General features: G+C 48.3%; 1 protein-coding gene across 1 annotated transcript in view; it reads right to left on the minus strand.

The window, feature by feature from the left end:
* The window catches only part of rin3 (Ras and Rab interactor 3), a 148960-nt gene that overhangs the window by 56860 nt on the left and 66810 nt on the right, over positions 1-25290 (minus strand). Inside the window, exon 4 of the mRNA XM_038775235.1 lies at positions 12535-12607. Within this exon, the coding sequence (XP_038631163.1) occupies positions 12535-12607 (73 nt within the window). The remainder of the gene's footprint in view (positions 1-12534; positions 12608-25290) is intronic.

Raw genomic sequence — 25290 nt, forward strand, 5'->3', positions numbered from 1 at the left:
ATGGCTGCAGAGAAGGTGATATTGCTGCGGAGAAGGGGATATGGCTGCTGAGAAGGTGATATGGCTGCGGAGAAGGTGATATGGCTGCGGAGAAGGTGATAGGGCTGCGGAGAAGGTGATATGGCCGTGGGGAAGGTGATATGGCTGTGGAGAAGGTGATAGGGCTGCGGAGAAGGTGATATGGCTGTGGAGAAGGTGATATGGCTACGGAGAAGGCGATATGGCTGCGGAGAAGGTGATAGGGCTGCGGGGAAGGTGATAGGGCTGCAGAGAAGGTATTATGGCCGTGGGGAAGGGGATATGGATGCGGAGAAGGTGATATGGCTGCGGAGAAGGAGATATGGCTACAGAGAAGGTGATATGGCTACGGAGAAGGAGATATGGCTGCGGAGAAGGAGATAGGGCTGCGGAGAAGTGGATATGGCTGCGGAGAAGGTGATAGGGCTGCGGAGGAGGTGATATGGCTGCGGAGGTGATAGGGCTGCGGAGAAGGTGATAGGGCTGCGGAGGTGATATGGCTGCGGTGAAGGTGATATGGCTGTGGAGAAGGTGATATGGCTGCGGAGGAGGTGATATGGCTGCGGAGAAGGTGATATGGCCGCGGAGAAGGTGATATGGATGCAGAGAAGGTGATATGGCTGCGGAGAAGGTGATAGGGCTGCAGAGAAGGTGATATGGCTACGGAGAAGGTGATAGGGCTGCGGAGAAGGTGATATGGCTGCAGAGAAGGTGATATGGCTACGGAGAAGGTGATAGGGCTGCGGAGAAGGTGATATGGCTACGGAGAAGGTGATATGGCTGCGGAGAAGGTGATATGGCTGCGGAGAAGGTGATATGGCTACGGAGAAGGTGATATGGCTGCGGAGAAGGTGATATGGCTGCGGAGAAGGTGATATGGCTGCGGAGGTGATATGGCTGCGGAGAAGGTGATATGGCTGCGGAGAAGGTGATATGGCTGTGGAGAAGGTGATATGGCTGCGGAGGTGATATGGCTGCGGAGAAGGTGATATGGCTGCAGAGAAGGTGATATGGCTGCGGAGGAGGTGATATGGCTGCGGAGAAGGTGATATGGCTGCGGAGAAGGTGATATGGCTGCGGAGGTGATATGGCTGCAGAGAAGGTGATATGGCTGCAGAGAAGGTGATATGGCTACGGAGAAGGTGATATGGCTGCGGAGAAGGAGATATGGCTACGGAGAAGGTGATAGGGCTACGGAGAAGGAGATATGGCTACGGAGAAGGAGATAGGGCTGCGGAGAAGGTGATAGGGCTGCGGAGAAGGTGATAGGGCTGCGGAGAAGGTGATAGGGCTGCGGAGAAGGTGATATGGCTGCGGAGGTGATAGGGCTGCGGAGAAGGTGATAGGGCTGCGGAGGTGATATGGCTGCGGAGATGGTGATATGGCTGTGGAGAAGGTGATATAGTTGCGGAGGTGATATGGCTGCGGTGAAGGTGATATGGCTGTGGAGAAGGTGATATGGCTGCGGAGGAGGTGATATGGCTGCGGAGAAGGTGATATGGCCGCGGAGAAGGTGATATGGCTGCGGAGAAGGTGATATGGCTGCGGAGAAGGTGAATTGGCTGCAGAGAAGGTGATATGGCTACGGAGAAGGTGATAGGGCTGCGGAGAAGGTGATATGGCTGCGGAGGAGGTGATATGGCTGCGGAGAAGGTGATATAGCTGCGGAGAAGGTGATAGGGATGCAGAGAAGGTGATATAGCTGCGGAGGTGATATGGCTGCGGAGAAGGTGATATGGCTGCGGAGAAGGTGATAGGGATGCAGAGAAGGTGATATAGCTGCGGAGGTGATATGGCTGCGGAGAAGGTGATAGGGCTGCGGAGAAGGTGATATGGCTGCGGAGGAGGTGATATGGCTGCGGAGAAGGTGATATAGCTGCGGAGAAGGTGATATAGCTGCGGAGGTGATATGGCTGCGGAGAAGGTGATATGGCTGCGGAGAAGGTGATATGGCTGCGGAGAAGGTGATATGGCCGCGGAGAAGGTGATATGGCTGCAGAGAAGGTGATATGGCTGCAGAGAAGGTGATATGGCTGCGGAGAAGGTGATATGGCTGCAGAGAAGGTGATATGGCTACGGAGAAGGTGATATGGCTGCGGAGAAGGTGATATGGCTGCGGAGAAGGTGATAGGGCTGCAGAGAAGGTGATATGGCTGCGGAGAAGGTGATAGGGCTGCGGAGAAGGTGATAGGGCTGCGGAGAAGGTGATAGGGCTGCGGAAAAGGTGATAGGGCTGCGGAGAAGGTGATAGGGCTGCGGAGAAGGTGATATGGCCGTGGGGAAGGGGATATGGATGCGGAGAAGGTGATATGGCTGCGGAGAAGGAGATATGGCTACGGAGAAGGTGATATGGCTGCGGAGAAGGAGATAGGGCTGCGGAGAAGGTGATATGGCTGCGGAGAAGGGGATATGGCTGCGGAGAAGGTGATAGGGCTGCGGAGGAGGTGATATGGCTGCGGAGGTGATAGGGCTGCGAAGAAGGTGATATGGCTGCGGAGGAGGTGATATGGCTGCGGAGGTGATATGGCTGCGGAGAAGGTGATATGGCTGCAGAGAAGGTGATATGGCTGCAGAGAAGGTGATATGGCTGCGGAGAAGGTGATATGGCTGCAGAGAAGGTGATATGGCTACGGAGAAGGTGATATGGCTGCGGAGAAGGTGATATGGCTGCGGAGAAGGTGATAGGGCTGCAGAGAAGGTGATAGGGCTGCGGAGAAGGTGATAGGGCTGCGGAGAAGGTGATAGGGCTGCGGAGAAGGTGATAGGGCTGCGGAAAAGGTGATAGGGCTGCGGAGAAGGTGATAGGGCTGCGGAGAAGGTGATATGGCCGTGGGGAAGGGGATATGGATGCGGAGAAGGTGATATGGCTGCGGAGAAGGAGATATGGCTACGGAGAAGGTGATATGGCTACGGAGAAGGAGATATGGCTGCGGAGAAGGAGATAGGGCTGCGGAGAAGGTGATATGGCTGCGGAGAAGGGGATATGGCTGCGGAGAAGGTGATAGGGCTGCGGAGGAGGTGATATGGCTGCGGAGGTGATAGGGCTGCGAAGAAGGTGATATGGCTGCGGAGGAGGTGATAGGGCTGCAGAGAAGGTGATAGGGCTGCAGAGAAGGTGATATGGCTGCAGAGAAGGTGATATGGCTGCGGAGAAGGTGATATGGCTGCGGAGAAGGTGATATCGCTGCGGAGAAGGTGATATGGCTGCGGAGAAGGTGATATGGCTGCGGAAAAGGTGATATGGCCGCGGAGAAGGTGATATGGCTGCGGAGGTGATATGGCTGCTGAGAAGGTGATAGGGCTGCAGAGAAGGTGATATGGCCGCGGAGAAGGTGATATGGCTGCTGAGAAGGTGATATGGCTGCGGAGAAGGTGATAGGGCTGAGGAGAAGGTGATATGGCTGCGCAGAAGGTGATATGGCTGCGGAGAAGGTGATATGGCCGCGGAGAAGGTGATATGGATGCGGAGAAGGTGATATGGCTGCGGAGAAGGTGATAGGGCTGTGGAGAATGTGATATGGCTGCGGAGAAGGTGATATGGCTGCGGAGAAGGTGATATGGCTGCGGAGAAGGTGATAGGGCTGTGGAGAAGGTGATATGGCTGCGGAGAAGGTGATAGGGCTGCGGAGGTGATATGGCTGCGGAGAAGGTGATATGGCTGCGGAGGAGGTGATATGGCTGCGGAGAAGGTGATATGGCCGCGGAGAAGGTGATATGGATGCGGAGAAGGTGATATGGCTGTGGAAAAGGTGATATGGCTGCGGAGAAGGTGATATGGCTGCGGAGAAGGTGATATAGCTGCGGAGAAGGTGATAGGGCTGCAGAGAAGGTGATAGGGCTGCAGAGAAGGTGATAGGGCTGCAGAGAAGGTGATATGGCTACGGAGAAGGTGAAAGGGCTGCGGAGAAGGTGATATGGCTGCGGAGGAGGTGATTTGGCTGCGGAGAAGGTGATATGGCCGCGGAGAAGGTGATATGGCTGAAGAGAAGGTGATATGGCTGCGGAGAAGGTGATATGGATGCGGAGGTGATATGGCTGCGGAGAAGGTGATATGGCTGCGGAGGTGATATGGCTGCAGAGAAGGTGATATGGCTGCGGAGAAGGTGATAGGGATGCGGAGAAGGTGATATGGCTGCGGAGAAGGTGATATGGCTGCGGAGGTGATATGGCTGAGGAGAAGGTGATATGGCTGCGGAGAAGGTGATATGGCTGCGGAGAAGGTGATAGGGATGCAGAGAAGGTGATAGGGATGCGGAGAAGGTGATATGGCTGCAGAGAAGGTGATATGGATGCGGAGAAGGTGATATGGCTGCAGAGAAGGTGATATGGCTGCGGAGAAGGTGATATGGCTGCGGAGGTGATATGGCTGCGGAGAAGGTGATAGGGATGCAGAGAAGGTGATATGGCTGCGGAGAAGGTGATATGGCCGCAGAGAAGGTGATAGGGCTGCGGAGAAGGTGATAGGGATGCAGAGAAGGTGATAGGGCCACAGAGAACGTTATTGCAGGTCATAAACTTCACAAGCATGATTCAACTGAGCAAGTGTCTTTGGACCTGTGGCTGCCAAAACTTTCTATTGGAGATTACATTAGATGCTTTCATGTTTTGCAAGACAATCCATAGTGTGTCTGTCAGTGAGGGTCATATGAAGAATAGCCACTGTTGCAATGTAGGAAAATATGGCCGCCAATTTGTAGATCACAAAGCCCCAAAAACAATAATGAAAGAAATAACCAGTAATATAATTTTGGTTTTTATGATGGTGGCTGAAGGGTAGGTATTGGCTCTGACACCAGGAGAACTGGGTTTCTTTGAATCGTGCCAATGGGATTCTTCACAGTACCCGAGAGGGCAGATTCGGCATTAGTTTAATGCCTCACCCTAAAGACAGCACTTCTGACAGTGCAGCTGCCCCTCAGTATTGTAATGGAGCATCAGCCTGGGTTATACGCTCAAGTCTCTTCGAGAGGCAGATGTGCAACCATTGTGGGATGGCTCACACCAAATTCCATCATATGCATCCCAAATACTTTGGAACAGAAGAGTTTCAATGTGTATTAATAATGCCATAACGTGATTGTTAGCTCATCTTGGAGGAGATATTATTAAGGGTTGAGGCTGTGTCTCAATTCTTGTTTTCCAACACAGATCTGTGGTTTTGCATTGTCACTGCTGATTCATGCGGTCTTTCACAAGTGGAAGTGCTTTAACCCTTTGCTGACTATTGGATTTGGGTTACAGATGCACTTGCTTTTACAAATGAGTGAAATAACTTGTTAATATCAAGTGCAAGTCTTAAGTTTGCTGATCCAGAAGTTAATTCTTTGAGATGACACGCCGTATAATGATAAATGAAAAAGAGGTTCTCATTGTAAATACAAATACAGTGCACTAAAGGATGATGCAATCTTAATATCTTTGTGTGTTATCTCGCCGATACACCCAACCATGCAGTCCATAATTAAATTAATAAGAGAGAGACAGTTGCATAAAAAAGAGGAATATTAAGGAGGGGGCAAAAGATGGAGGATAAGACTATGTTTATGATGTGGATGAAAGCACCACTGCACACTCGATGGACCGAGTGGCCTGTTCATGTATATAACATTGCCTGGTTCCATTGAACCAATTTTCAGGGTTCAGGGCCACAGCAGTCTGCAGGGGTGATGCAGTTTTGAAGTCTGAGTCTCACCCCCTTGCAGTCAAGGCAACTCACCAGTTGAGGAGGCTGGGAAAGCATCTGGCTCCCAAGCAGAGCCTACAGAGAGACTGGAGGAGGGGTGGGGAAGAGATGGAGGAGGCGCAAGAATATGAATTTCTTTGCGCTGCACTTTTGATAAGCCTTTGAGGTCGTTCAATGAATAATGGCTATGTTGCTGAAAGTGAAAAATTAGCAGAGCATTCACAAGCCACCCCTTTGTACCTCAGACTTATAACCAGGGCCCTAGAACATACAAACAAGGAGCAGGAGTAGGCCATTCGGCCCCTCGAACCTGCTCCTCCATTTAATAAGATCCGATAGTAACCTGAACCCCGCATTCCCACCTACCCCTGATAACCTACTGCCCCCTTACTGACCAAGAATCTATCCACCGCGACTTTAAAATATTCCAAGATTCCACTTCCACCACCTATGCAGGGAGAGAATTCCAAAGATCCGCAACCCAGTGAGGGAAAAAAATTCACCTCACCTCTGTTTTAAATGGGTCAGCACTTATTTTTAAACAGTGACCTCTGGTTCTCGATTCTTCCACAAGAGGAGATGGCCTTTCCGCATCCACCTGTCAAGAGCCCTCAGGGTCTTATATCCAGATACATCACAGGACCCTTTCTTTTGCATTAGGTGTGGCCTCCTGCTTGAAACAGGATTGGTTCTGACTGTCCTTTTCGAATCAATACCCAACAATGTCATAAATGTCCTAACCCCCAATTTTAGGCTGATGCGAACCCATTTACACAAGCAACAGTACTTAGAATTGGCTCATATTGCTCTGTACCAGAGTTCGTGCCTGGAACCAAATCTCTTGACAGCAGAAACTCAACATGCAGGGAACAATGGTTCTTTGTACTGACCCTCAAATGGAGTTCAGCAGTACACACGCACATTAATAGGGAGAGCAGTGCTTGACTTCAGTACCATTCTCCTTGGAGCCTGAGCGCTGACGAAGTGCCTTAATAGACTGCCCTTTATATTGGTTTTCATGCGTGGTGGTTTATTCTGCATTTGAGACTCCGCATGAGATAATGAGATTGTTTGGATTGCAATCTGTGCATACGAATACCAAATTGGAGGCTCAGAATGATCCTGCGTAGGAATCACCAGAGGGATATTTACTGGTCGACACACCGTTGGTTATAATTCCTTCACCCAGTTTTTCTCGCTCTGGGGACTTCTGTTGAATGCAGCCTCCAGAGATAAGGTACTCCCCCCATCATGATGTGACCTCTGGGGTGGTGAGCCACCAATGGGATTAACTCAGGATCTCTGGAGGCACTTTCCAAAATTTGCCTGAAAAGGGGAATGATGGAATGGCTACTCTGCCCGCCCAAAACCAGTGAAAGAGACCCAAACCATTTTCTGAATCAGGCTTCAATTAAACACCCTTGGTATTAATCGGATAGAAATCGCATGATCTTGATGTTTAAAGTCGAGAGGGAGGGTGCAATTCCCAGGGGATTGGGTTGCATGCGCTGGCAGTGGGCTGGAGGATTTTGTGTCCCAAGAGGTCCACTCCTTCTCCTACTCACCACACAAAAATGAAAATGAAAATTTTTGGGGGCTTTTTTTTTAAACGACCTCTAACCTTCTCTTTAAGGTCAATTGGGCTAAATGAATGTCAAGAAAAAATGGATAAAGTGTGAGTAGCACATGCTCAGACTATCTGTATCTGAAAATCAGCCTCCTATCATTTCCATCGGACCTCAATTTACTTCTTAACGTGGCTGCCATTGTGAAACAGTGAGGTGTGCTGATTGGCCATTTTACTGCTCACCTCCATACTATTTGGTATGTTGTGGGTATCCATGGGAGACCAGGGTAGTCCTACCTCTGTCCACACTCCCCTGCTGATATACAATTGTCGTACACCTGAATTTCAGGTAGGAAACCGGCAAAAAGGTTCCCCTCCCTACATGTGCGCATGCTTTGGTGGGTGTGTGCATGCTTTGGTGGACGTTTGCATGCTTTGGTGGGCATGTGCATGCTTTGGTGGGCGTGTGCATGCTTTGGTGGGCGTGTGCATGCTTTGGTTGGCGTTTGCGTGCTTTGGTGGGTGTGTGCATGCTTTGGTGGGTGTGTGCATGCTTTGGTGGGCGTCTGCATGCTTTGGTGGGTGTGTGGATGCTTTGGTGGGTGTGTGCATGCTTTGGTGGGTGTGTGCATGATTTGTTGTGTGTGTGCATGCTTTGGTGGGCGTTTGCATGCTTTGGTGGGCGTGTGCATGCTTTGGTGGGCGTGTGCATGCTTTGGTGGGCGCGTGCATGCTTTGGTGGGCGCGTGCATGCTTTGGTGGGCGTTTGCATGCTTTGGTGGGTGTGTGCATGCTTTGGTGTGTGTGCATGCTTTGGTGGGCGTGTGCATGCTTTGGTGGGCGTGTGCATGCTTTGATGGGCGTGTGCATGCTTTGGTGGGTGTGTGCATGCTTTGGTGGGCGTTTCATATTTTCCTCCAGTGGGACAATGGAGCGCAGTGGCAGGTACCAAATATAATCAACAAAGACAACTTGTATTTATATAACACCTTTGAAAAAAAATGTCCCAATATGCTTCAGAGGAGCGTTGTGATTACGGAGGGGATTGGGGGCCCAGGCGACTGAAACCCCATCCAGCAATGGTGCAGCGATTGAAATCAGGGACACTCAAGGGGCCAGAATTAAAATGAGCGCAGATATCTTGGAGGATTGCTTGACTGGATGAGATTACAGAGGTAGCAAGGATTGAGGCCATGTGAGGCATTTGAAAACAAGGGCAAGAATCTTAATATTGCGGCACTGCTCAACAAGGAGCCAGTTTAGCTCAGTGAGGACAGGGGTATGGGTGAACAGGACTTGATATAAGTTAGGACATGGGCAGCAGAGTTACGGATGACCTCAAATTTACTGAGGGGAGGAAGTGTATTGAAATAGTCACATCGAGAGGTAACAAAGACATGAGAGCTACATTAGCAAATGAGCTGGAGTTGTGTAGAATCATAGAATTTACAGTGCAGAAGGAGGCCAGTTAGCCCATCGAGTCTGCATCGGCCCTTGGAACGAGCACCCTACTTAAGCCCACGCCTGCACCCTATCCCCGTAATTCAGTAACCCCAACTAACCATTTTGGACACGAAAGAACAATTTAGAATGGTCAATCCACCTAACCCGCGTATCTTTGGGTTGTGGGAGGAAACCGGAGCACCCGGAGGAAACCCGCACAGACACGGGGAGAACGTGCAGACTCCGCACAGACAGTCCCTTGAGGCCGGAATGAACCTGGGACCCCGGAGCTGTGAGGCAACAGTGCTAACCACTGTACCATCGTGCCGCCCTGTGGAATGCGCTCCACTTATTTAAGAACAAAGAACAAAGAAAAGTACAGCAGAGGAACAGGCCCTTCGGCCCTCCAGGTCTGTGCCGTTCATGATGCCCTAACTAGAAACAAAACCTTATGTCCTTACTCAGTCCGATTCCATCTAATTCCTCCCTATTTATATATCCATCCAGGTGCCTCTTAAATGTTGCTAATGTGCCTGCTTCCACCACATCCTCTGGCAGCGCATTTCAGGCACCCACCACTCTCTGCGTGACAAACGTACCCCGCGCATCTCCCTTAAACTTCCCCCTTTCACCTTGAACCTGTGCCCCCTTGTAATTGACACTTCCACCCTTGGACAAAGCCTTTGACTGTCCATCCTGTCTATGCCTCTCATAATTTTGTAGACCTGTATCAGGTCTCCCCTCAGCCTCCGTCTTTCCAATTAAAACAATCCTAGTTTATTCAACCTCTCCTCATAGCCAACACCCTCGAGACCAGGTTTTATCCTGGTGAATCTTCTCAGCACTCTCTCCAAAGCTTCCATGTCCTTCTGATGATGTGGTGACCAGAACAGCATGCAATACTCCAAATGCGGCCTAACCAGGATTTTATACCACTGCAACATGATTTCCTAACTCCTGTACTCAATGTCCCGGCTGATGAAGGCAAGCATGCCATATGCCTTCTTAATAAGCTTGGCCACCTGTGTTGCCACTTTGAGGGAACTGTGGACCTGCACGCCCAGATCCCTCTGTATGTTAATGTTCCTCAGGGTTCTGCCATTTACAGTATAATTCATACCTAGATTTGATCTTCCAAAATGCATCACCTCGCCTTTGTCTGGATTAAACTCCATCTGCCATTTCTGTGCCCAAGTCTCTAATCTATCTATATCTTGTTGAATGCTCTGACAAGTGTAGCCACCTGGGTTGGCCACTTCCCGACTTTAAAATGGAGATTCGCTAAGAATGCAGGGAAATTCAGCCAAGGACAGAAAAACAAGCAGGTGCAAAATCTCCTGTATATTAGAACTTGCACAGCCCGCCCTACCCGGGGATTCCATCCAACTCTTACACGTCGCAGCCCATACGCAACTCATTTTGGCTCCTTTGGTTCAAAAGTTTTGTTTTGTTTTCAGGTGACCCTTCGGTTGCTACCCCTCCTGCTATTTACATCCTCAAACATTTGGATGGTAAATCGCACAGGCTGCGAGACGGCCCGCACTGTTTCAGTATTTTCAAGAATGCCTGGTCCTGAAATTCGGTTTAAAAAAAAATGAGGGAGTCACAGATGGTGACCAATTATAATGGGTAATTGGCACTACAGGACAGACATGCTAACGTACAAGATATTAAACAAGATAATAACAAAATATTTTGCTTGTATCATCAGAATTCCAGAAGCTCCAGGAAGAGAAAAGAGAAGAGAAGGAAGAGAAGAGAAGAAAGAAGAGAAAAATGAAGACAACCTCCATCTTTCTCCTTTGTACAATAGTAGAATCTATGTGGTTGTGCGCGAACGCGAACCCCTCACCCCAACCTCCCCCGGCCGTCAATGATTCACTCCCCCATAGCATCCAGAGCCCAGTGACGAGTAACAACACCCCAACATGGTGTGATAGGTTTATAACATGGTACTCCCTTTCATATGTAGTTGAATCACTTCTGGCATTGGCAATACTCTGCAGCATCGTGCAGACTAGCCACATGAAGAAACGGCGAAGGAGAGCCTACCGCTCTCGCACCCCGTTATACAGGATGAGATCTCCTATTTTAGGTTTTCACCAGGCCCCCAAACCCCTGGAGATGCAATAAAGAACTTTTGTTTTGTTTGTGTGTCATTTGTAAATAAAGAAATGTGTTTCGTTTGCGACTGTAAGATTGTACAACTCTGTGCTTGACTGCCAAGCCAGAGAAAGATGTGAATGCTGCTATTATTTTTGTACTGTTAGGAAGTTAGTATGATTGGATGTTTAAGTGAGTGTAGTTTATGGAAGATAGTTAGAGGTACCGTTTTTTTTTGTTTTGTAATGCACGTCCCTTTTATGACATAGCGCCACTTAGAATTGGCAGTTAAAATTTCTTGCATAGTTATGGTCAGTGTAGAGGCCAAGGAAGGGTGCTCGCTGGGTCAGGGAATGAAGACGACGTAGTTATGTGATCCTTCACGCTTCACGTTAGGGATCACAAGGAGGGACTGTAGCCACCTGGGTTGGCCACTTCCCGACTTTAAAATGGAGATTCGCTAAGAATGCAGGGAAATTCAGCCAAGGACAGAAAAACAAGCAGGTGCAAAATCTCCTGTATACTAGAACTTGCAGAAACCCAGACAGCACTGAAACTGACGACCATCTACATATTGATGAGCGATCCCCGGGAACAATTGAAACAGTTAAGATAATCGAGGCCAAGCCAGACTCCTCAGCGCCAGCAGGAGCCAAGTCAAAGGAAGGCCAACGGACACTTAGGAACCGCCCAGCGTTCAGGGAACAGCTCCAGTATTGGAGAAATCAATTCAAATGATCAGAACTTAGTCCAATCAATTGGAACCAGGTACAGGGTCCGCCCACAAGGGCACAAAACCCCTGGGGACTATAAAGTAGATTCCCCAAGTTCAATTTGTCCTTCTTGGCAGGGTCTCTCAGTAGCTCGAAACAACTCTTGACCGTGACCTGCCTAGCAGCTGCACCAACCAAGTAAGTGTCCAGTCAATGCACGCTATGAGATAGGCGCTCCTAACCATTAGTCCATACCAGCTGGAAGCCTGTAGACTCAGGATCAAACGAGAGGCCACTTGTTCCCCTGACCTAGTGGGTCCCTTTTCCAAAGCTAAGTATTGGCCTGTTAGTGTTAGAAATAGCCTAGTGAATAGTATTTTATGCATGAGTAGTGATTGACTGTGTATATAATAAATGTGTTTTGATTTGAACCTTACTAACTGGTGTATTGAGTTATTGATCAGCAATTGGCCTTGAACCTCGTGGTAGTATCATAAAGATACCTGCCGACTCTAGAGCAAAGGTTATAAAACAGAGCAATTAAGTATAAAGCACACTTAGCAAAACGAGCAACACAATCCTCGGCCTATAATTTGCTGGATTATCCCTGCTTTGTTTATTAAACAAGGGAACAACATTGGCTATTCTCCAGTCCTCTGGAACCTCTCCTGTGGTCAAAGAGAATGTGAAGATATCTGTTAAGGCTCCAGCTATTTCTCTCTGGTGGCGTAAACTCTATGGCATCTATGACTAAAACCTGTGCTGCAGATGTGCACTCAGTTGGAATTGAGCGCAGACTGTTCACAAAAGAGTAATAAGGATAAAATCCAGCCAGCGGCAAACACACAGCATAGAGATAGATGCCAAAAAAGAGGCGTTTTTTTTTTCAATTGATAAAATAATATCAAGCATGTCTTGCTTATAATAGCAATAAACGTACTGAGATTGTACAGAACAAATATTAAAACCCTGTGTTATGTGTAACATCATGTGGATCTGTGACTTACCTGCTCACACAGTAGAACGCCACCATTTTGAAGATATCTTCAAACACCAATAAGGAGCCATTCAAGTACATAACTGAAAGGAAAGTAGAAAAGAATTGACAGCTTTGGTACCCCTGTACAATAGTGTCATATTGCTTGTGAAGGGCTAGAAACTAATCATAATGTCAGGATAACTCTCGGGGTGTCACATTGTACTGCTGAATCTATCTGTCCACCAGCCACACGGGGAACAGCAAGATATCTACTCAAATGAAACATCCCAACACTTTGAGTTTAAAACGTGACTGTTTCCAACTTGGACAAACTAGAAGACGTAGCATAGTGATTGGCAAGGGTTATTTGTGAATTAAAAAAACCCAAACATTTTAAATTGATTTAACGCTGAGAGATTTAAAAAACTGAGCGAATCGTGCAAAACGTGGATTGACAACCATGACAATGTGCGCACGTGTATTGGGGGGCTGATAATGTCACAGAGCCATGTTGAGAAGTTTAAACACAGATGCAGACTGACATTCAGTAGCTTTCTGAAAAGGCACTAGTGCAGAGGTAAGGTTATAATAATAAAAGCTACATTGTTTTGTGGGGAGCTGGCAAAAGGGTTACATTTGGTTGATAGAACCATAGAATTCCTACAGTGCAGAAGGAGGCCATTCGGCCCATTTGACTCTGCACCGGCCCTCTGAAAGAGCACCCTAATCAGGCCCAGTCTTCCGCCCTATTCCAGTAACTCCACTTAACCTGCACATCTTTGGATTGTGGGAGGAAACAGGGGAACCAAGAGGAAACCCACATGCAAACTCCACACAGACACCCAAGGCTGGAATTGAACCCAGGTCCCTGGTGCAGTGCTAACCACTGTGCCACCTTATCACAATGCTGGAGTGAAGATGAGAACAGAAACCCAGACAATTTGTTTTGAAAGATTCAACACACATCTTCATCCAAAGTCAGATTAAATGCTGAGAGGTTGTTTCCACTTGTGAGAGAGTCTAGGACCAGAGGGCATAATCCCAGAGTAAGGAGTCATCCATTTAAAACAGAGATGTGGAGGAATTTCTTCTCTCAGTGGGTACTGAGTCTGTGAGATTATTTACCACAGAGAGCTGCGAGGCTGGGTTGTTCAAGGCTGAGATAGATACATTTTTATTAAATAATAATAATAATCTTTATTGTCACAAGTAGGCTTACATTGCAATGAAGTTACTGTGAAAAGCCCCTAGTCGCCACATTCCGGCGCCTGTTCGGGTACACAGAGGGAGAACTCAGAATGTCTAAATTACCTAACAAGCACGTCTTTCGGGACTTGTGGGAGGAATCGGAGCACCCGGAGGAAACCCCCGTAGGCACAGGGAGATTGTGCAGACTTTGCACAGACAGTGACCCAGCTGGGAATCGAACCAGGGACCCTGGCGCTGTGAAGCTACAGTGCTAACCACTGTGCTACTGAGGGTTATGGGGATAAGGCGGGAAAGTGGAGTTGAAGGTTATCACATCAGATCAGTCATGATCTCATTGAATGGCGGAGCAGACTCGATGGACCAAATGGCCTATTTCTGCTCCTACGTCCTATGGCCTTATCCATTGATATGAGTTTCAGGGCCTGAGGTAGGAATGAGGTGAGCCTGCTGACAATTTCATAACAAGGTTGAAAAATGCCAGAAAATGTCAATTTAAGGACACAGGCGAAAGGCAACTAGATCAGCATTTGAGGTTCTTCACACCCTGAAATTCCAAAAGGCTTAATTGGAAAGGACAGACTCACAATATCGCAGACTGTAGACTCTGCCAGAGCAACTGAAGCCACAAGAAGACAAATGAAGAAGCTGACTACCCAAATGACTGCCTTTCAGTTATGTCAAGAGAAAGGCAGCAGGGTTGTTGTAGTGAAACAGCAACAAAAGACTGCAGAGCAGACAAAGAGGAAGATGTGGGAGAGTTGTGGACGACCAGATGAGTTCACAGGCAGAAGGGAATGTTCTGCATATGGATTAAACTGCAAAGCTTGTGGAAAGATGAAACATGGGGAAAAGATGTGCAGGATAAAGAAAGAAGATGGTAAATGAGTTATCAGAGACAGAGCGACAGGGGGAATGAGAAGTAAAAGGACAAAATCTCCATACCCTTGCAGATGACGGGCCCGATCATGTGGGTGCGACAGGTGTCTCGGGTTGCTGGTTGGAGAGCCACCACATAGCTTCTTTTCAGGAAGGTCTTGTCACTCAGGCCAACAGTGGGCCCTCCCAGGGGCCAAGGACCCCGGGTGCAGAAGTCCCACCCACCAAAAGCTGCTGGCCAATCAAAGGCAGGCATCTTCCATACTCAGCAGCGCACTAAGGAGGCAGATGTCAAAGGTATTGAAAGAATGGTGTCTACATGAAACATGTGTTAGAAGTACAGAAATAAGCAGCAGGAAGAGGAGTTGGCAGGTGCTAAAGTACCACCCAGACCTTGGCGTACTGTAGGAGCTGAATTATCCACACACAATCAAAAATATTATCCTGCAGCTGCAGACCACTACTCAGTTCCCTTTATCCGAAAGGGTAAAGATTTGAGAGCTGCAACAATCATCTCAAAGTTGTGTTCACTGAGAAAGGGACGAATAATGTGTGAAAATGGAACCCAGTTTGCTTCAGGTGTCCATACTTTGCCTTATTGTCACTCTAATCTACACCTCTGAAGGCTGACGTGAAATGAGCTGCAGAGCTATTGAACGGAAGAATGTATGAGACAACTCTGCCAAGCATGATACTCCATCCCAGTAGCCAGGAGGAAGTGAAGCAACAACTTATTGTGACACTGGTAGGAGGAGGCCAACGTCAAAACAAACATCCTAAAACCTTGTCTGAGCTATTGAAAGGAGAAAGCGTACATGTACAGCATCCAATTATTAAAACCTTGAAAGCCAGCAAAAGTTGGTGGTAAAGCGGCAACTCCAAGGTCATACAACATAGAAACAAAAGCTGGTCCAAAGATGTGCAGGTTAGGTGGATTGCCGTGCCTCTTCGTGTCCAAAGACGTGAAGGTTAACTGGGATTATGGGCACAGTAAGAAGTCTTACAACACCAGGTTAAAGTCCAACAGGTTTGTTTCAAACACGAGCTTTCGGAGCGCAGCTCCTTCCTCAGGAACTGCGCTCCGAAAGCTCGTGTTTGAAACAAACCTGTTGGACTTTAACTTGGTGCTGTAAGACTTCTTACTGTGCTTACCCCAGTCCAACGCCGGCATCTCCACATCATCGGGATTATGGGGACAGGGCGGAGGAGGGGGGGGGACCTAGGTAGGGTGCTATTTCAGAGTTTCGGTGCAGACTCGATGGGCTGAATGGCCTCCTTCTGCACCGTAGGGGTTCTATGGTTCCATGCTGAGCAAATGAGAAGGAACAGGGTTAATATTCGACCTACACCTGAACTAGAAATGCAGAAAAGATTAAAAAACAACACCAGGAACATCACAAACCAAACAAGACAACATCAGCAGCATCATTAACAAGCAGTGCAACATTAGCAACATCACCAAGCGACACGACATTAGAAACATCAAGGACGGTACTTCGAACACCAGGAACACCTTACATAACATAGCCTGTGCTGTGTGCCAAATCATCATTGAGACAAATGAACGTCAAATCCACACGGCAAAACAACCTGCCGACTAGGCGATACCGTGAATAATGTTTCTCTGAGAAAAAAGTAAACAAGCCAAAACAGCCACTTAAGGTGTTCAGTTAATTGATAAAATTTGATCGTTAATCTTCTTTAGTTTAGAAAAAAGTTAATGTATGGAGCAGCTGTATTGTGTTAGAGGAATCATATATGGTTTTAAAGAAAGAGGGATGTTAAATAGTTACTTTTACTCAGTGCTAACCGTTCTTTGTAAAGAGTTAGGAATTAATTGTTATGTGAATATATGTCCTGGGATGCCACATTTTACTGGTACACTGGAGTCACGTGCTGAGCATAACGTATCGGTCTATCAGTCTAGCAGTCACGTGGAGGGCAGCACGAATAAACTCATTGAAGCGCCAGTATTTTGTAACGTAATTTCCTCTAACTTATGAGAACCGGAAGACACAACAAATAGACAATAAAATATGAAATGATGATCCAGGAGGTCAGTCAGCCCAACGTGTCAGCACTGCCCCTCTGAAGGAGCCATCCACCTAGTCCCTCTCACCTGTCTTTTCCCTGCAGCCTGCAAATATTTCCTTTTCAGATAATAATTCAATACTTGACCCTGTCTCCGCCACACCCTCAGGCAGTATATTTCAGATCCTAACTCACTTGCTGCGAAAAAATATTTTCCCTCATGTTGTCATTGTTTCTTTTGCCAATTACCCTAAACTTGTAGTCTCTGGTTCTTGATCCTTCCACTCATGGGAGCAGTTTCTCCTTATCCACCCTCATGATTTTGAACACCTCTATCATATCTCCTCTCCACCTTCTCTTCTCCAAGATGAACAGTTTCAACTCCTCCAATCTTTCTATGTAGCTAAACTTTCTTATCCCTAGGATCATTTTCATGCCAGTTCACAGATGGTGTGGTAAATAGTGAGGAGTAAAACCTTAGATTACAGGACAATATAGACGGGCTGGTTAGATGGGCAGCATGGTAGCATAGTGGTTAGCATAAATGCTTCACAGCTCCAGGGTCCCAGGTTCAGTTCCCGGCTGGGTCACTGTCTGTGCGGAGTCTGCACGTCCTCCCCGTGTGTGCGTGGGTTTCCTCCGGGTGCTCCGTTTTCCTCCCACAGTCCAAAGATGTGCGGGTTAGGTGGATTGGCCATGCTAAATTGCCCGTAGTCACTGGAGAGAGTACAGAGGAGCTTCACCAGAATACTGCCTGGGCTGGAGCATTTCAGCTACCGAGAAAGACTGGATAGGCTGGGGTTGTTTTCCAGAGGGGGGACCTGATTGAGGTATATGAAATTATGAGGGACATAGATAGGAAGGAACTTTTACCCTTAGCAGAGGGGTCAATAATGAGGGGGCATAGATTTAAGGTAAGGGGCAGGAGGTTTAGAAGGAATTTGAGGGAAAGCTCTTTCAACCAGAGGGTGTTTGGAATCTGGAACTCACTGTTTGAAAGGGTGGTAGAGGAGGGGACCCTCACAACACTTAACAAGTATTTAAATGAGCACTTGAAATTCGATAGCTCCGGACCAAGTGCTGGAAAATGGGACTAGAGTAGATAGGTGCTTGATGGCCAATGCAGCCACGATGGGCCAAAGGGTCTCTTTCCGTGCTGAAAAACTCTAATGTCTTCACATCTTTCCTGAAATGTAGTGCTCAGAAATGGATGCAACACTTGAGTTGAGGCTGAACCAATGTTTTAAACAGGTTTAACATAATTACCTTGCTTTTGTACCCCACAGACCCATTGATAAAGCCCAGGATGTAGTATGCTTTATTAACGACACAAAGGGAGATGCAGGAGGATCGATGGAGGGAGCGGTAGTACCCCTGAAAAGCTTGATGAAGAGAGTCGAGAAGTGCTTGGAGACACAAGGGTCGTAGATCTGGAAGATGGAGATGGTGATGCCTGACCACAGTGATCGGGTGGTGGCATTGGAGGCGGAAGTGGGGCTGCTGGGGGACCGTTGCAAGTCGCTAAGGTCAAGGGTAGAGGAGTAGGAGAATAGATCCAGAAGACAGAACCTGTGTATCGTTGGCTTGCCCCAAGTTGTGGAGGGCATGAGTGCCGCGAGATATGTCTCAAGGATTCTGGCAGGGCTGGTGATGGAGGGGCTGCTGGACAAGGCCCCAGAGGTGGATAGAGCACACAGGTCTCTAAGGCAGAAGCCGAGAGCGGGGAGCCACCAGGGACGGTGATTGTGAGGCTTGACATGTTTGTGGAGAAGGAGAAGATCCTGTGATGGACAGGGAGAAGGGGGAACTCAAATGGGAGAGGAACAGGGTCCGAATCTATCAGGACATTGGAGTGGAGCTGGGGAAAAGGCACGCCGGGTTCAACAAGGCCAAAGCGGTTCATTACCGAAGGCAGATCAAGTTTGGGGTTCTGTACCCGGCGTAACTGTCGGTGACGTTTGAAGCCGGGAGTACTGTTTCGAAAACCCCAGAGGAGGCCAATGACATTATGAGAGACCATAAACTGGGGGACAACTAAACGTTGATGGGAGACTGAGGAGTTGGAACAACGGAGTACGGAAGATGCGGGTAGTGTGGAGGCCGGAGGGTGGACGGAGTTCTTTTCTTCTTGGGTAGGGTTATTTTGGTGTTGCAATCGATTGGTAAGGGGCAATAAGCTTGTAAGGGGGCAACTGCCCCCCCGCTCCCCACCGCCACCTTTGGTGGATTTTCCATTTTGGAGGATGTGATCTGTGGCTTTGGATGTGTCTTTGTTTGGGTGGGGGACGGGGAGGTCCCCAGGGAGCCGTTTGCAAAGACCAAAGAGGGAAGGGTGGGGGGAGGAGTGGAGGGGTAGATAGGAGGAGCCTTTGGGCAGGGGCTGCCATGCTGGCAGTTAATGCTGGTGAATGGAAGTGAGGTGAGGAGGTGGCCACGGGCATTGGCCAAGTGGGGGGTGGTGATGTGGCAGTGCTGGAGTAGGAGCGGGGTCATGGGTGGAGAAGGGGGGCCATCTTGGATGGTCCCTGTTCAGGGCAAAATTAAATGGGACAGAACCGGAGGGGGAGGATGGCGGACGGGAAAGGGGAGAGGAGGCACTAGCCTCTGGTAAGATTTGTAACATGCAATGTATAGGGACTGAACGGGTCAATGAAGAGTTCTCAGGTCTTTGTGCACTTGAGGAGCTTGAAGGCGGGTGTGGGCTTCGGCAGGAGACGTACCTCCGGGTGAAGGATCGGGTTAGGTTGAGAAAGGGGTGGTTTAATCAGGTATTTCACTCGGGGTTTGATTCAAAGTCGCGGGGGGGGTGTCCATCCAGTCGAGCAAAAAGACGGGGTTTATAGGGGCCAAGGAAGTGCGAGATCCAGCGGGGAGATACGTGACAGTGAACGGGGTGTTGGAGGGGATGGTCGGTGGTGCGAGTGAATGTTTACGTGCCGAATTGGGATGATGTGGGGTTTGTGAAGGGGTTGCTGGGAGTGATTTCAGACCTGGACGTGCATCAGTTGATCATGGGGGGGTGATTTTAATTGCGCATTGGAACCGAGGGTGGATAGCTTGAGCCCCAAGTTAATGGAAAGTTTGCGGATGGCGAAGGAGCTGGGATGGGAATGTAGATCCGTGGAGGTTTAGGAACCCGGTGGAGAGGAAGTATTCCTTCTTCTCGCACGTATACAAGGTATACCCCAGAATTGATTTATTTTGTGGGGAGCCGCGAGGTGTTGGTGGGGTGATGGGGGTGGAGTATGCGGGAATTATTATTTCTGGCCATGCACCGCCTTGGCTGGAGGTTAGACTCAGCTTGAGGCAGGAGCAGAGGCGGGATGGTTAGACTTGGGGCTTTTAGCAGACAAGTGGTTCTGTAGTGATTCCAGACCATAGTGGCCAGGGAGCTGAGGGGATGGTCGCCAATGGTGTAGGTCACAATGTTTCCGGTTTGACCTGTAGTCTGTGTTGCTAGGCACACAGGGTGCGGAGGCCGGTTAGGGATTGCACGCTTGATCTTGTAGTAAATCCTAGAAGTGATTTGTTAGATGAGGACAGGAGCAAGCTCAAATATGATGTCCTTTGAGGTCAAACAATCTGCTAAAATGAGGCAACTCCTGGGTAAAATGCTAGAAAAAGAGAGATCTGGCATTGGGGGCGTTGGTAGATGAGGAGCTGGAAGGAATGCACACTTCTCCTCAGTTTATTAGTATGTTACCAAGTTCCCAATTCATCATCCACAAAGCAGCTTCCTCTTATTGGGTCTGTTTCTGCTTACCACGACAGGGTTGACTGCAAGTTTCTGTTCACCCGTCTCCTTTAAAGTCTGCCTCCTGCTTATCTGCCGAGACTTTTAAACTGAAACTGCAGATCTATATGTTCCAAGCTCATCAGCAAACTCCAACTCCCGTTAGAGTTTAGTGGGCGATATTTTTATTCCTCAGCTTTTTCACAGCTTAAAAAACGTAAAAGTTAATTTCTTGAAACGATTTTTTGGCTGTGACGTATAAAGTGCATGGCTGCCGGTAACCTTGTGGCACTTACTTCAAAAGGCACCATGGGAGAGAGATGGTACGAGATAAATACAGGGCAGGAAGCAACATATGTTTGGCCTGCAATGCAGACGTTCCTATGTAAACGTGGAGGCAGCAGGAACATGGGAAGGGCGGCGTGTAGGTGTTCTGTCTGGCTCAGTAACACGCAGCCAACTCCAATTAATTTTCTGGGTCAAAGATTCATTAGCTTTTCAGATCGGGTTCCCGACATAATTTGCCACGGGCTTGTTATTTCTGCGGGAGAAATCTGACATTTAAAGCCCAAAAGCATTCATAACATTTGACAATTCGGTACACAGGAGAGAAGACTGCAAGAAAACGACACACCATGTCAATGCTCTGTCCACTGGCTCCAAATGTAATACAAACGTGACCACATTATACCGAGAAGATTGTTCCAGGAAATGTTTCTTCACACCCATGATGGGCCGCCACACCGAGTATCTAAACCTCCCCATATGTGCCTCTCTAAATTCTCATCCTTGCTTTTCCCTTCACAGATGATGCACAGCATAAGGGAGCAGATAGGAACAGCACTAGGGAGAGTCCATTAACATGAAGATATTGAGTATATTTGAAGGGAGCAGTTTGGGGCATATTGACACAGACTGCATACTGATCTCTCTGGGAAGGGGTCACGGGTCTTCGGGAGGGAAGGTTGGGGGTGCTGGATGGAGTGTCCATTCTTCCTAAATCTGTGCAATGCACTCAGAGATGAAGCCATGATGTGAATTCTCCGCCCCGTCGCTGAACGGGATTTCGGCTTCGGGGTTCAGAGAATCCAGCCCGGGTTTTACTGATGCTGCAGCCACTGGGAAACACCCCGTTAAACACACCATCCAGCAGGCTTTAACTTGAGACCGCTGAAACAGGCCTTTAGCTCTGGTTCCCGCTCCACAGATGCTGCCAAATTTTGGCTAAGGTCAAGTGTCAGATCAAGCCCAAGATGAGGTGCAATGCCTTTTCTTGTCAGCTCGGATCTTGTGGAGACCATGAAAGAGGTTCAATTCGAATTTTAATTGTTTTTTGGAGCAAGCAATGAGATAGATTAAGGTCTTGCCCTGTTCACTCTGCACATTGCCGTTGTAACTTTAAGGATGGGATAAAAAATTTAACATAGTTTCAGTCTGTTCCTATTTCACTCCAATGTAGAATTAAAGCAATTAAAAAATATCTCGTAGCATTTTGCAACTCTCACTGTACCCATAGAAAGAGAGGAACGAGTGTTATAATCCTAATTATATAACATTCCTTCAAGTGCTAAATCCATATATTATGTGGCATGGTGTATTGCTCAGGTATATGTGCGGTGGCAATGAATGAGGGAACAAGGAAGGAGACAAGAAAGAAAATAAAAAGGCTGCTACTAATCCTAGCTTGTGGGAGACCTCTGTCATCTCTGGGCTACGTTTAATGCTGACAGCAGTGGCCCTTCCATCTGGTTCGAGCCGGGATATCCCCTCCACGGCCATTTTGGGGAGCCCCAACACAATGCTGCGCCCATCAGGCAGTTGATTGCCTGACGTTGGGCTTCAGTTTGTAGGCCAGCAGCTCGCCGGTCCCATCTGTTCCACTGAGAGCATTGACCACTGCTCGCACTGCTGCAGGTTCAAAGCATCATGGATGCCATCCCTGGACCCAGGTAATGGGGGTCAGGGTCACTGGGGCCAGTCAGGTAGGTCCCAGTGAGGGGTAGGGATTGTTGCTGAAGGCAGGAGGATGTTTCAGGAGTGAAGACTCTTGCTGCTGGGAGGCCCTTCGTGGCTCAAAAGGTACCCAATTAGTAGGGTATGCATTAGGAGTCCACGTGGAGGTTGCCAGCTTTTATGGTGTAGTATCCTCATAAGGCAGACAGCCAATCTCAACCTTCTCTGAGGTGGGCACAGTAAGAAGTCTTGCAACCCTGCTAGGAACCCAACTCACTACCTGGAAGGGCCCCCTCGCCGGGCCCAACCCCTGGCAGGCACATGGACACCCTGACACTGCCAACCTGGTACCATGGCAGTGCACCTGTCATCCTGGCAGTGCCACCTGGGCACCCTGGCAGCGCAAGGGTGGCACCTCCTGGCCCTGCCAGGGTGACAAGGTGACACTTCTAGAGTGCCAGGCTGGCAGTGCCTGAGCCTGAGTCCCATGGGGAGTGACTGGGTGCCACCCTGTCCTGTCTTTGACCATTAAGGGACCTACAATGCTCTGGTAGCCCCCCCCCCCCCCACAGGTGCCGTCATAACTGGTCCATTTTTGTGTGGACCAGTACTAAATGGTGCTCTGGCGAGGTCACCCAGGTGCAGCTGGTGAGTCCCAGACACTGAGTAAATCCGCCTGAGTATGTAAATGTGTCATATATTCAGATCTGGATCTCGCCCAATAAGGGTGAGATCCAGACCCCACTGGGTGGAGCGAATGGGTGACCACTCCCGGTGTGGAGCCCAATTTGGGGCCCGCTTGCGATTCACCTGTTGCATCCAGGTCTGCACCGGGCGCAACGGGGTTGCTGAATCACGCCCAAGATTTCAAGTCTGTCTGCCTCCGAGTTAGACCCGAACTGTTAACTCTTGTTTCCCTCTCCACAGGTACTGCCAGACCTGCTGAGTTTTTCCAGCATTTCCTGTTTTATTTGAAGCTAATTATTGGGGAAGGAAGTGCATCTTTGAAATAAATATATCTCTTCAAATAAAAGTTTACAAAAAATTTGTAAATGTTGGCTCCAGTTCTATCCTTCATCACCAGGCTTTCTGGAGCAGAAAAGAACTGGCTTATCAGAGGGGCTGCAGCCTTTATGGGAAGAGTCAGCCACAGGTTCAAGAAGACAACACCTCAGAACAACGTGTACCATTCACTCTACTCATTGTTAAAAAGCAGAAGAGTTACCCAGAAGATCTGTCTGAGGCAGGTGATACAAGTGATCACAGAACATAAGGTGGAGGAAATGGAGGGAAGGACCTCCCTGTCTGAAGGACCAGGTCATGATTTCTCCCAGCTGCAGATCCATGGGATTCCCAGCTGCATTTGAAAAATGCCGGTATTGCCAAACAAATACTTTGTACCGTGATTCAAGAGTGTGCAAAGCGCCTTGCAGCAGGAGTGGACGTGTCTGCTACAGTCACGCATAAGACATAGGAGTGGAAGTAAGGCCATTCGGCCCATCGAGTCCACTCCGCATAACGGCTTATCTGAATTGTAGTCTGCGATGGAGCTCATGGGCTGCAGGGACATGGCTGGAATAAGCCCAGCTACTGGAGGCCGCCGCCATGCGCATGCACGGCTTCCAACCCAGAAGTGCGGGGGGGCCGTATCTCCAGCAAAAGCTGCTAGATTTACGCCGGGTCCCTATATAGTCCCTGCAGGGCTGGGAATATGTGATCTTGTGGTCCACAGTTTGTACGACGGCGTGGGGACATGGTCCCAATCACAGAAAATCCAGCCCAGAGTACCTGGGACAGGGGCCGTGAGGGATATTGAATTTTTCTGATGCCACTTAAAGGCAATCACCACCACCGCCTCTTAAAGGGGATGTGCACTCTCACTGCAGAAGAACAGGCAAGCCTGGAAGGAAAGAAACAGCTGTTAGAATTGCAGATTGGATCTGCAACTTCACCAATGCTACCTGAGGGATGCTGGTCGTGGCAGTGCCCAGAATGAGAGGCATGTTCTTTCTCAAAAATGAAGGAACCTGGCTTACTGAGAAGGGATGATATACTAAATGGGTCGACAAATGAGGCTTTATGAGACTTAGAAATAATAAAGGGGGCGTCACACCACTGGACGTACACTTTCAACCCCCAAATTGTGAAAGGGAGATAGAAGAGCAAATATGTAGGCAAATCTTTGTCTGTAAGAACAAGAGGGCAATAATAGTAGGAGACTTTAACTATCCCAATATCAACTGGGAATCAAACAATAATGGAGGAACTGAGGGAGAGATCCTAAAGTTGCAAAGTAGACATGTCCCCTGCAAAAATAAGAGTGGTACTCCCAAATCTACAACTCCCTGGTTGTCTACAGGAATACAGGGGAAGATCAAACAGAAAAAGAAAGAGAAGGATAGGCAGAAAGAATTAAGCACTGCAGATAGCCTAGACAAATATGGAAAGTGCAGGGACGAAGTCAAAAAGGAAATAAGAAAATCAACGAGAGGGCATGGAAAAAGATTAGCAAGTAAAGTTAAAGAAATCCCAAAGATGTTTCACCAATATATTAATGGTAAAAAGTTAGTGAAGGAAAAAGTGGGACGCATCAAAGATGAAGAGGGGAACTTGTGTGTAGATGAAAAGATTGTGGAAAGGGTTTTAAATGAATATTTTGCCTCCGTGTTTACAAAGGAAATGGATGATGCCGATATAGCAGCCCAGGAGGAATATTGTGAGATATTGGATGGGATAATTATAAAGAGAGAGGAAGTACTTGAAGGATTGAAATCCTTGAAAGTTGATAAGTTGCCAGGGCCAGATGGATTGTTTCCAAGGCTACTGAAGGAGGTTAGGGAGGAGATAGCAGATGCAGTGAGGACGATTTTCTAAACCTCACTAGACAAAGGGGATGTACCGGAGGATTGGAGAAATGCAAACATGATTGGTTTGTTTAAAAATGGATCAAAGGAAATGCCGATCAATTTTAGGCCAGTTAGT

Source organism: Scyliorhinus canicula, chromosome 2, assembly GCF_902713615.1.
Source record: "Scyliorhinus canicula chromosome 2, sScyCan1.1, whole genome shotgun sequence".
NCBI lineage: Eukaryota > Metazoa > Chordata > Chondrichthyes > Carcharhiniformes > Scyliorhinidae > Scyliorhinus > Scyliorhinus canicula.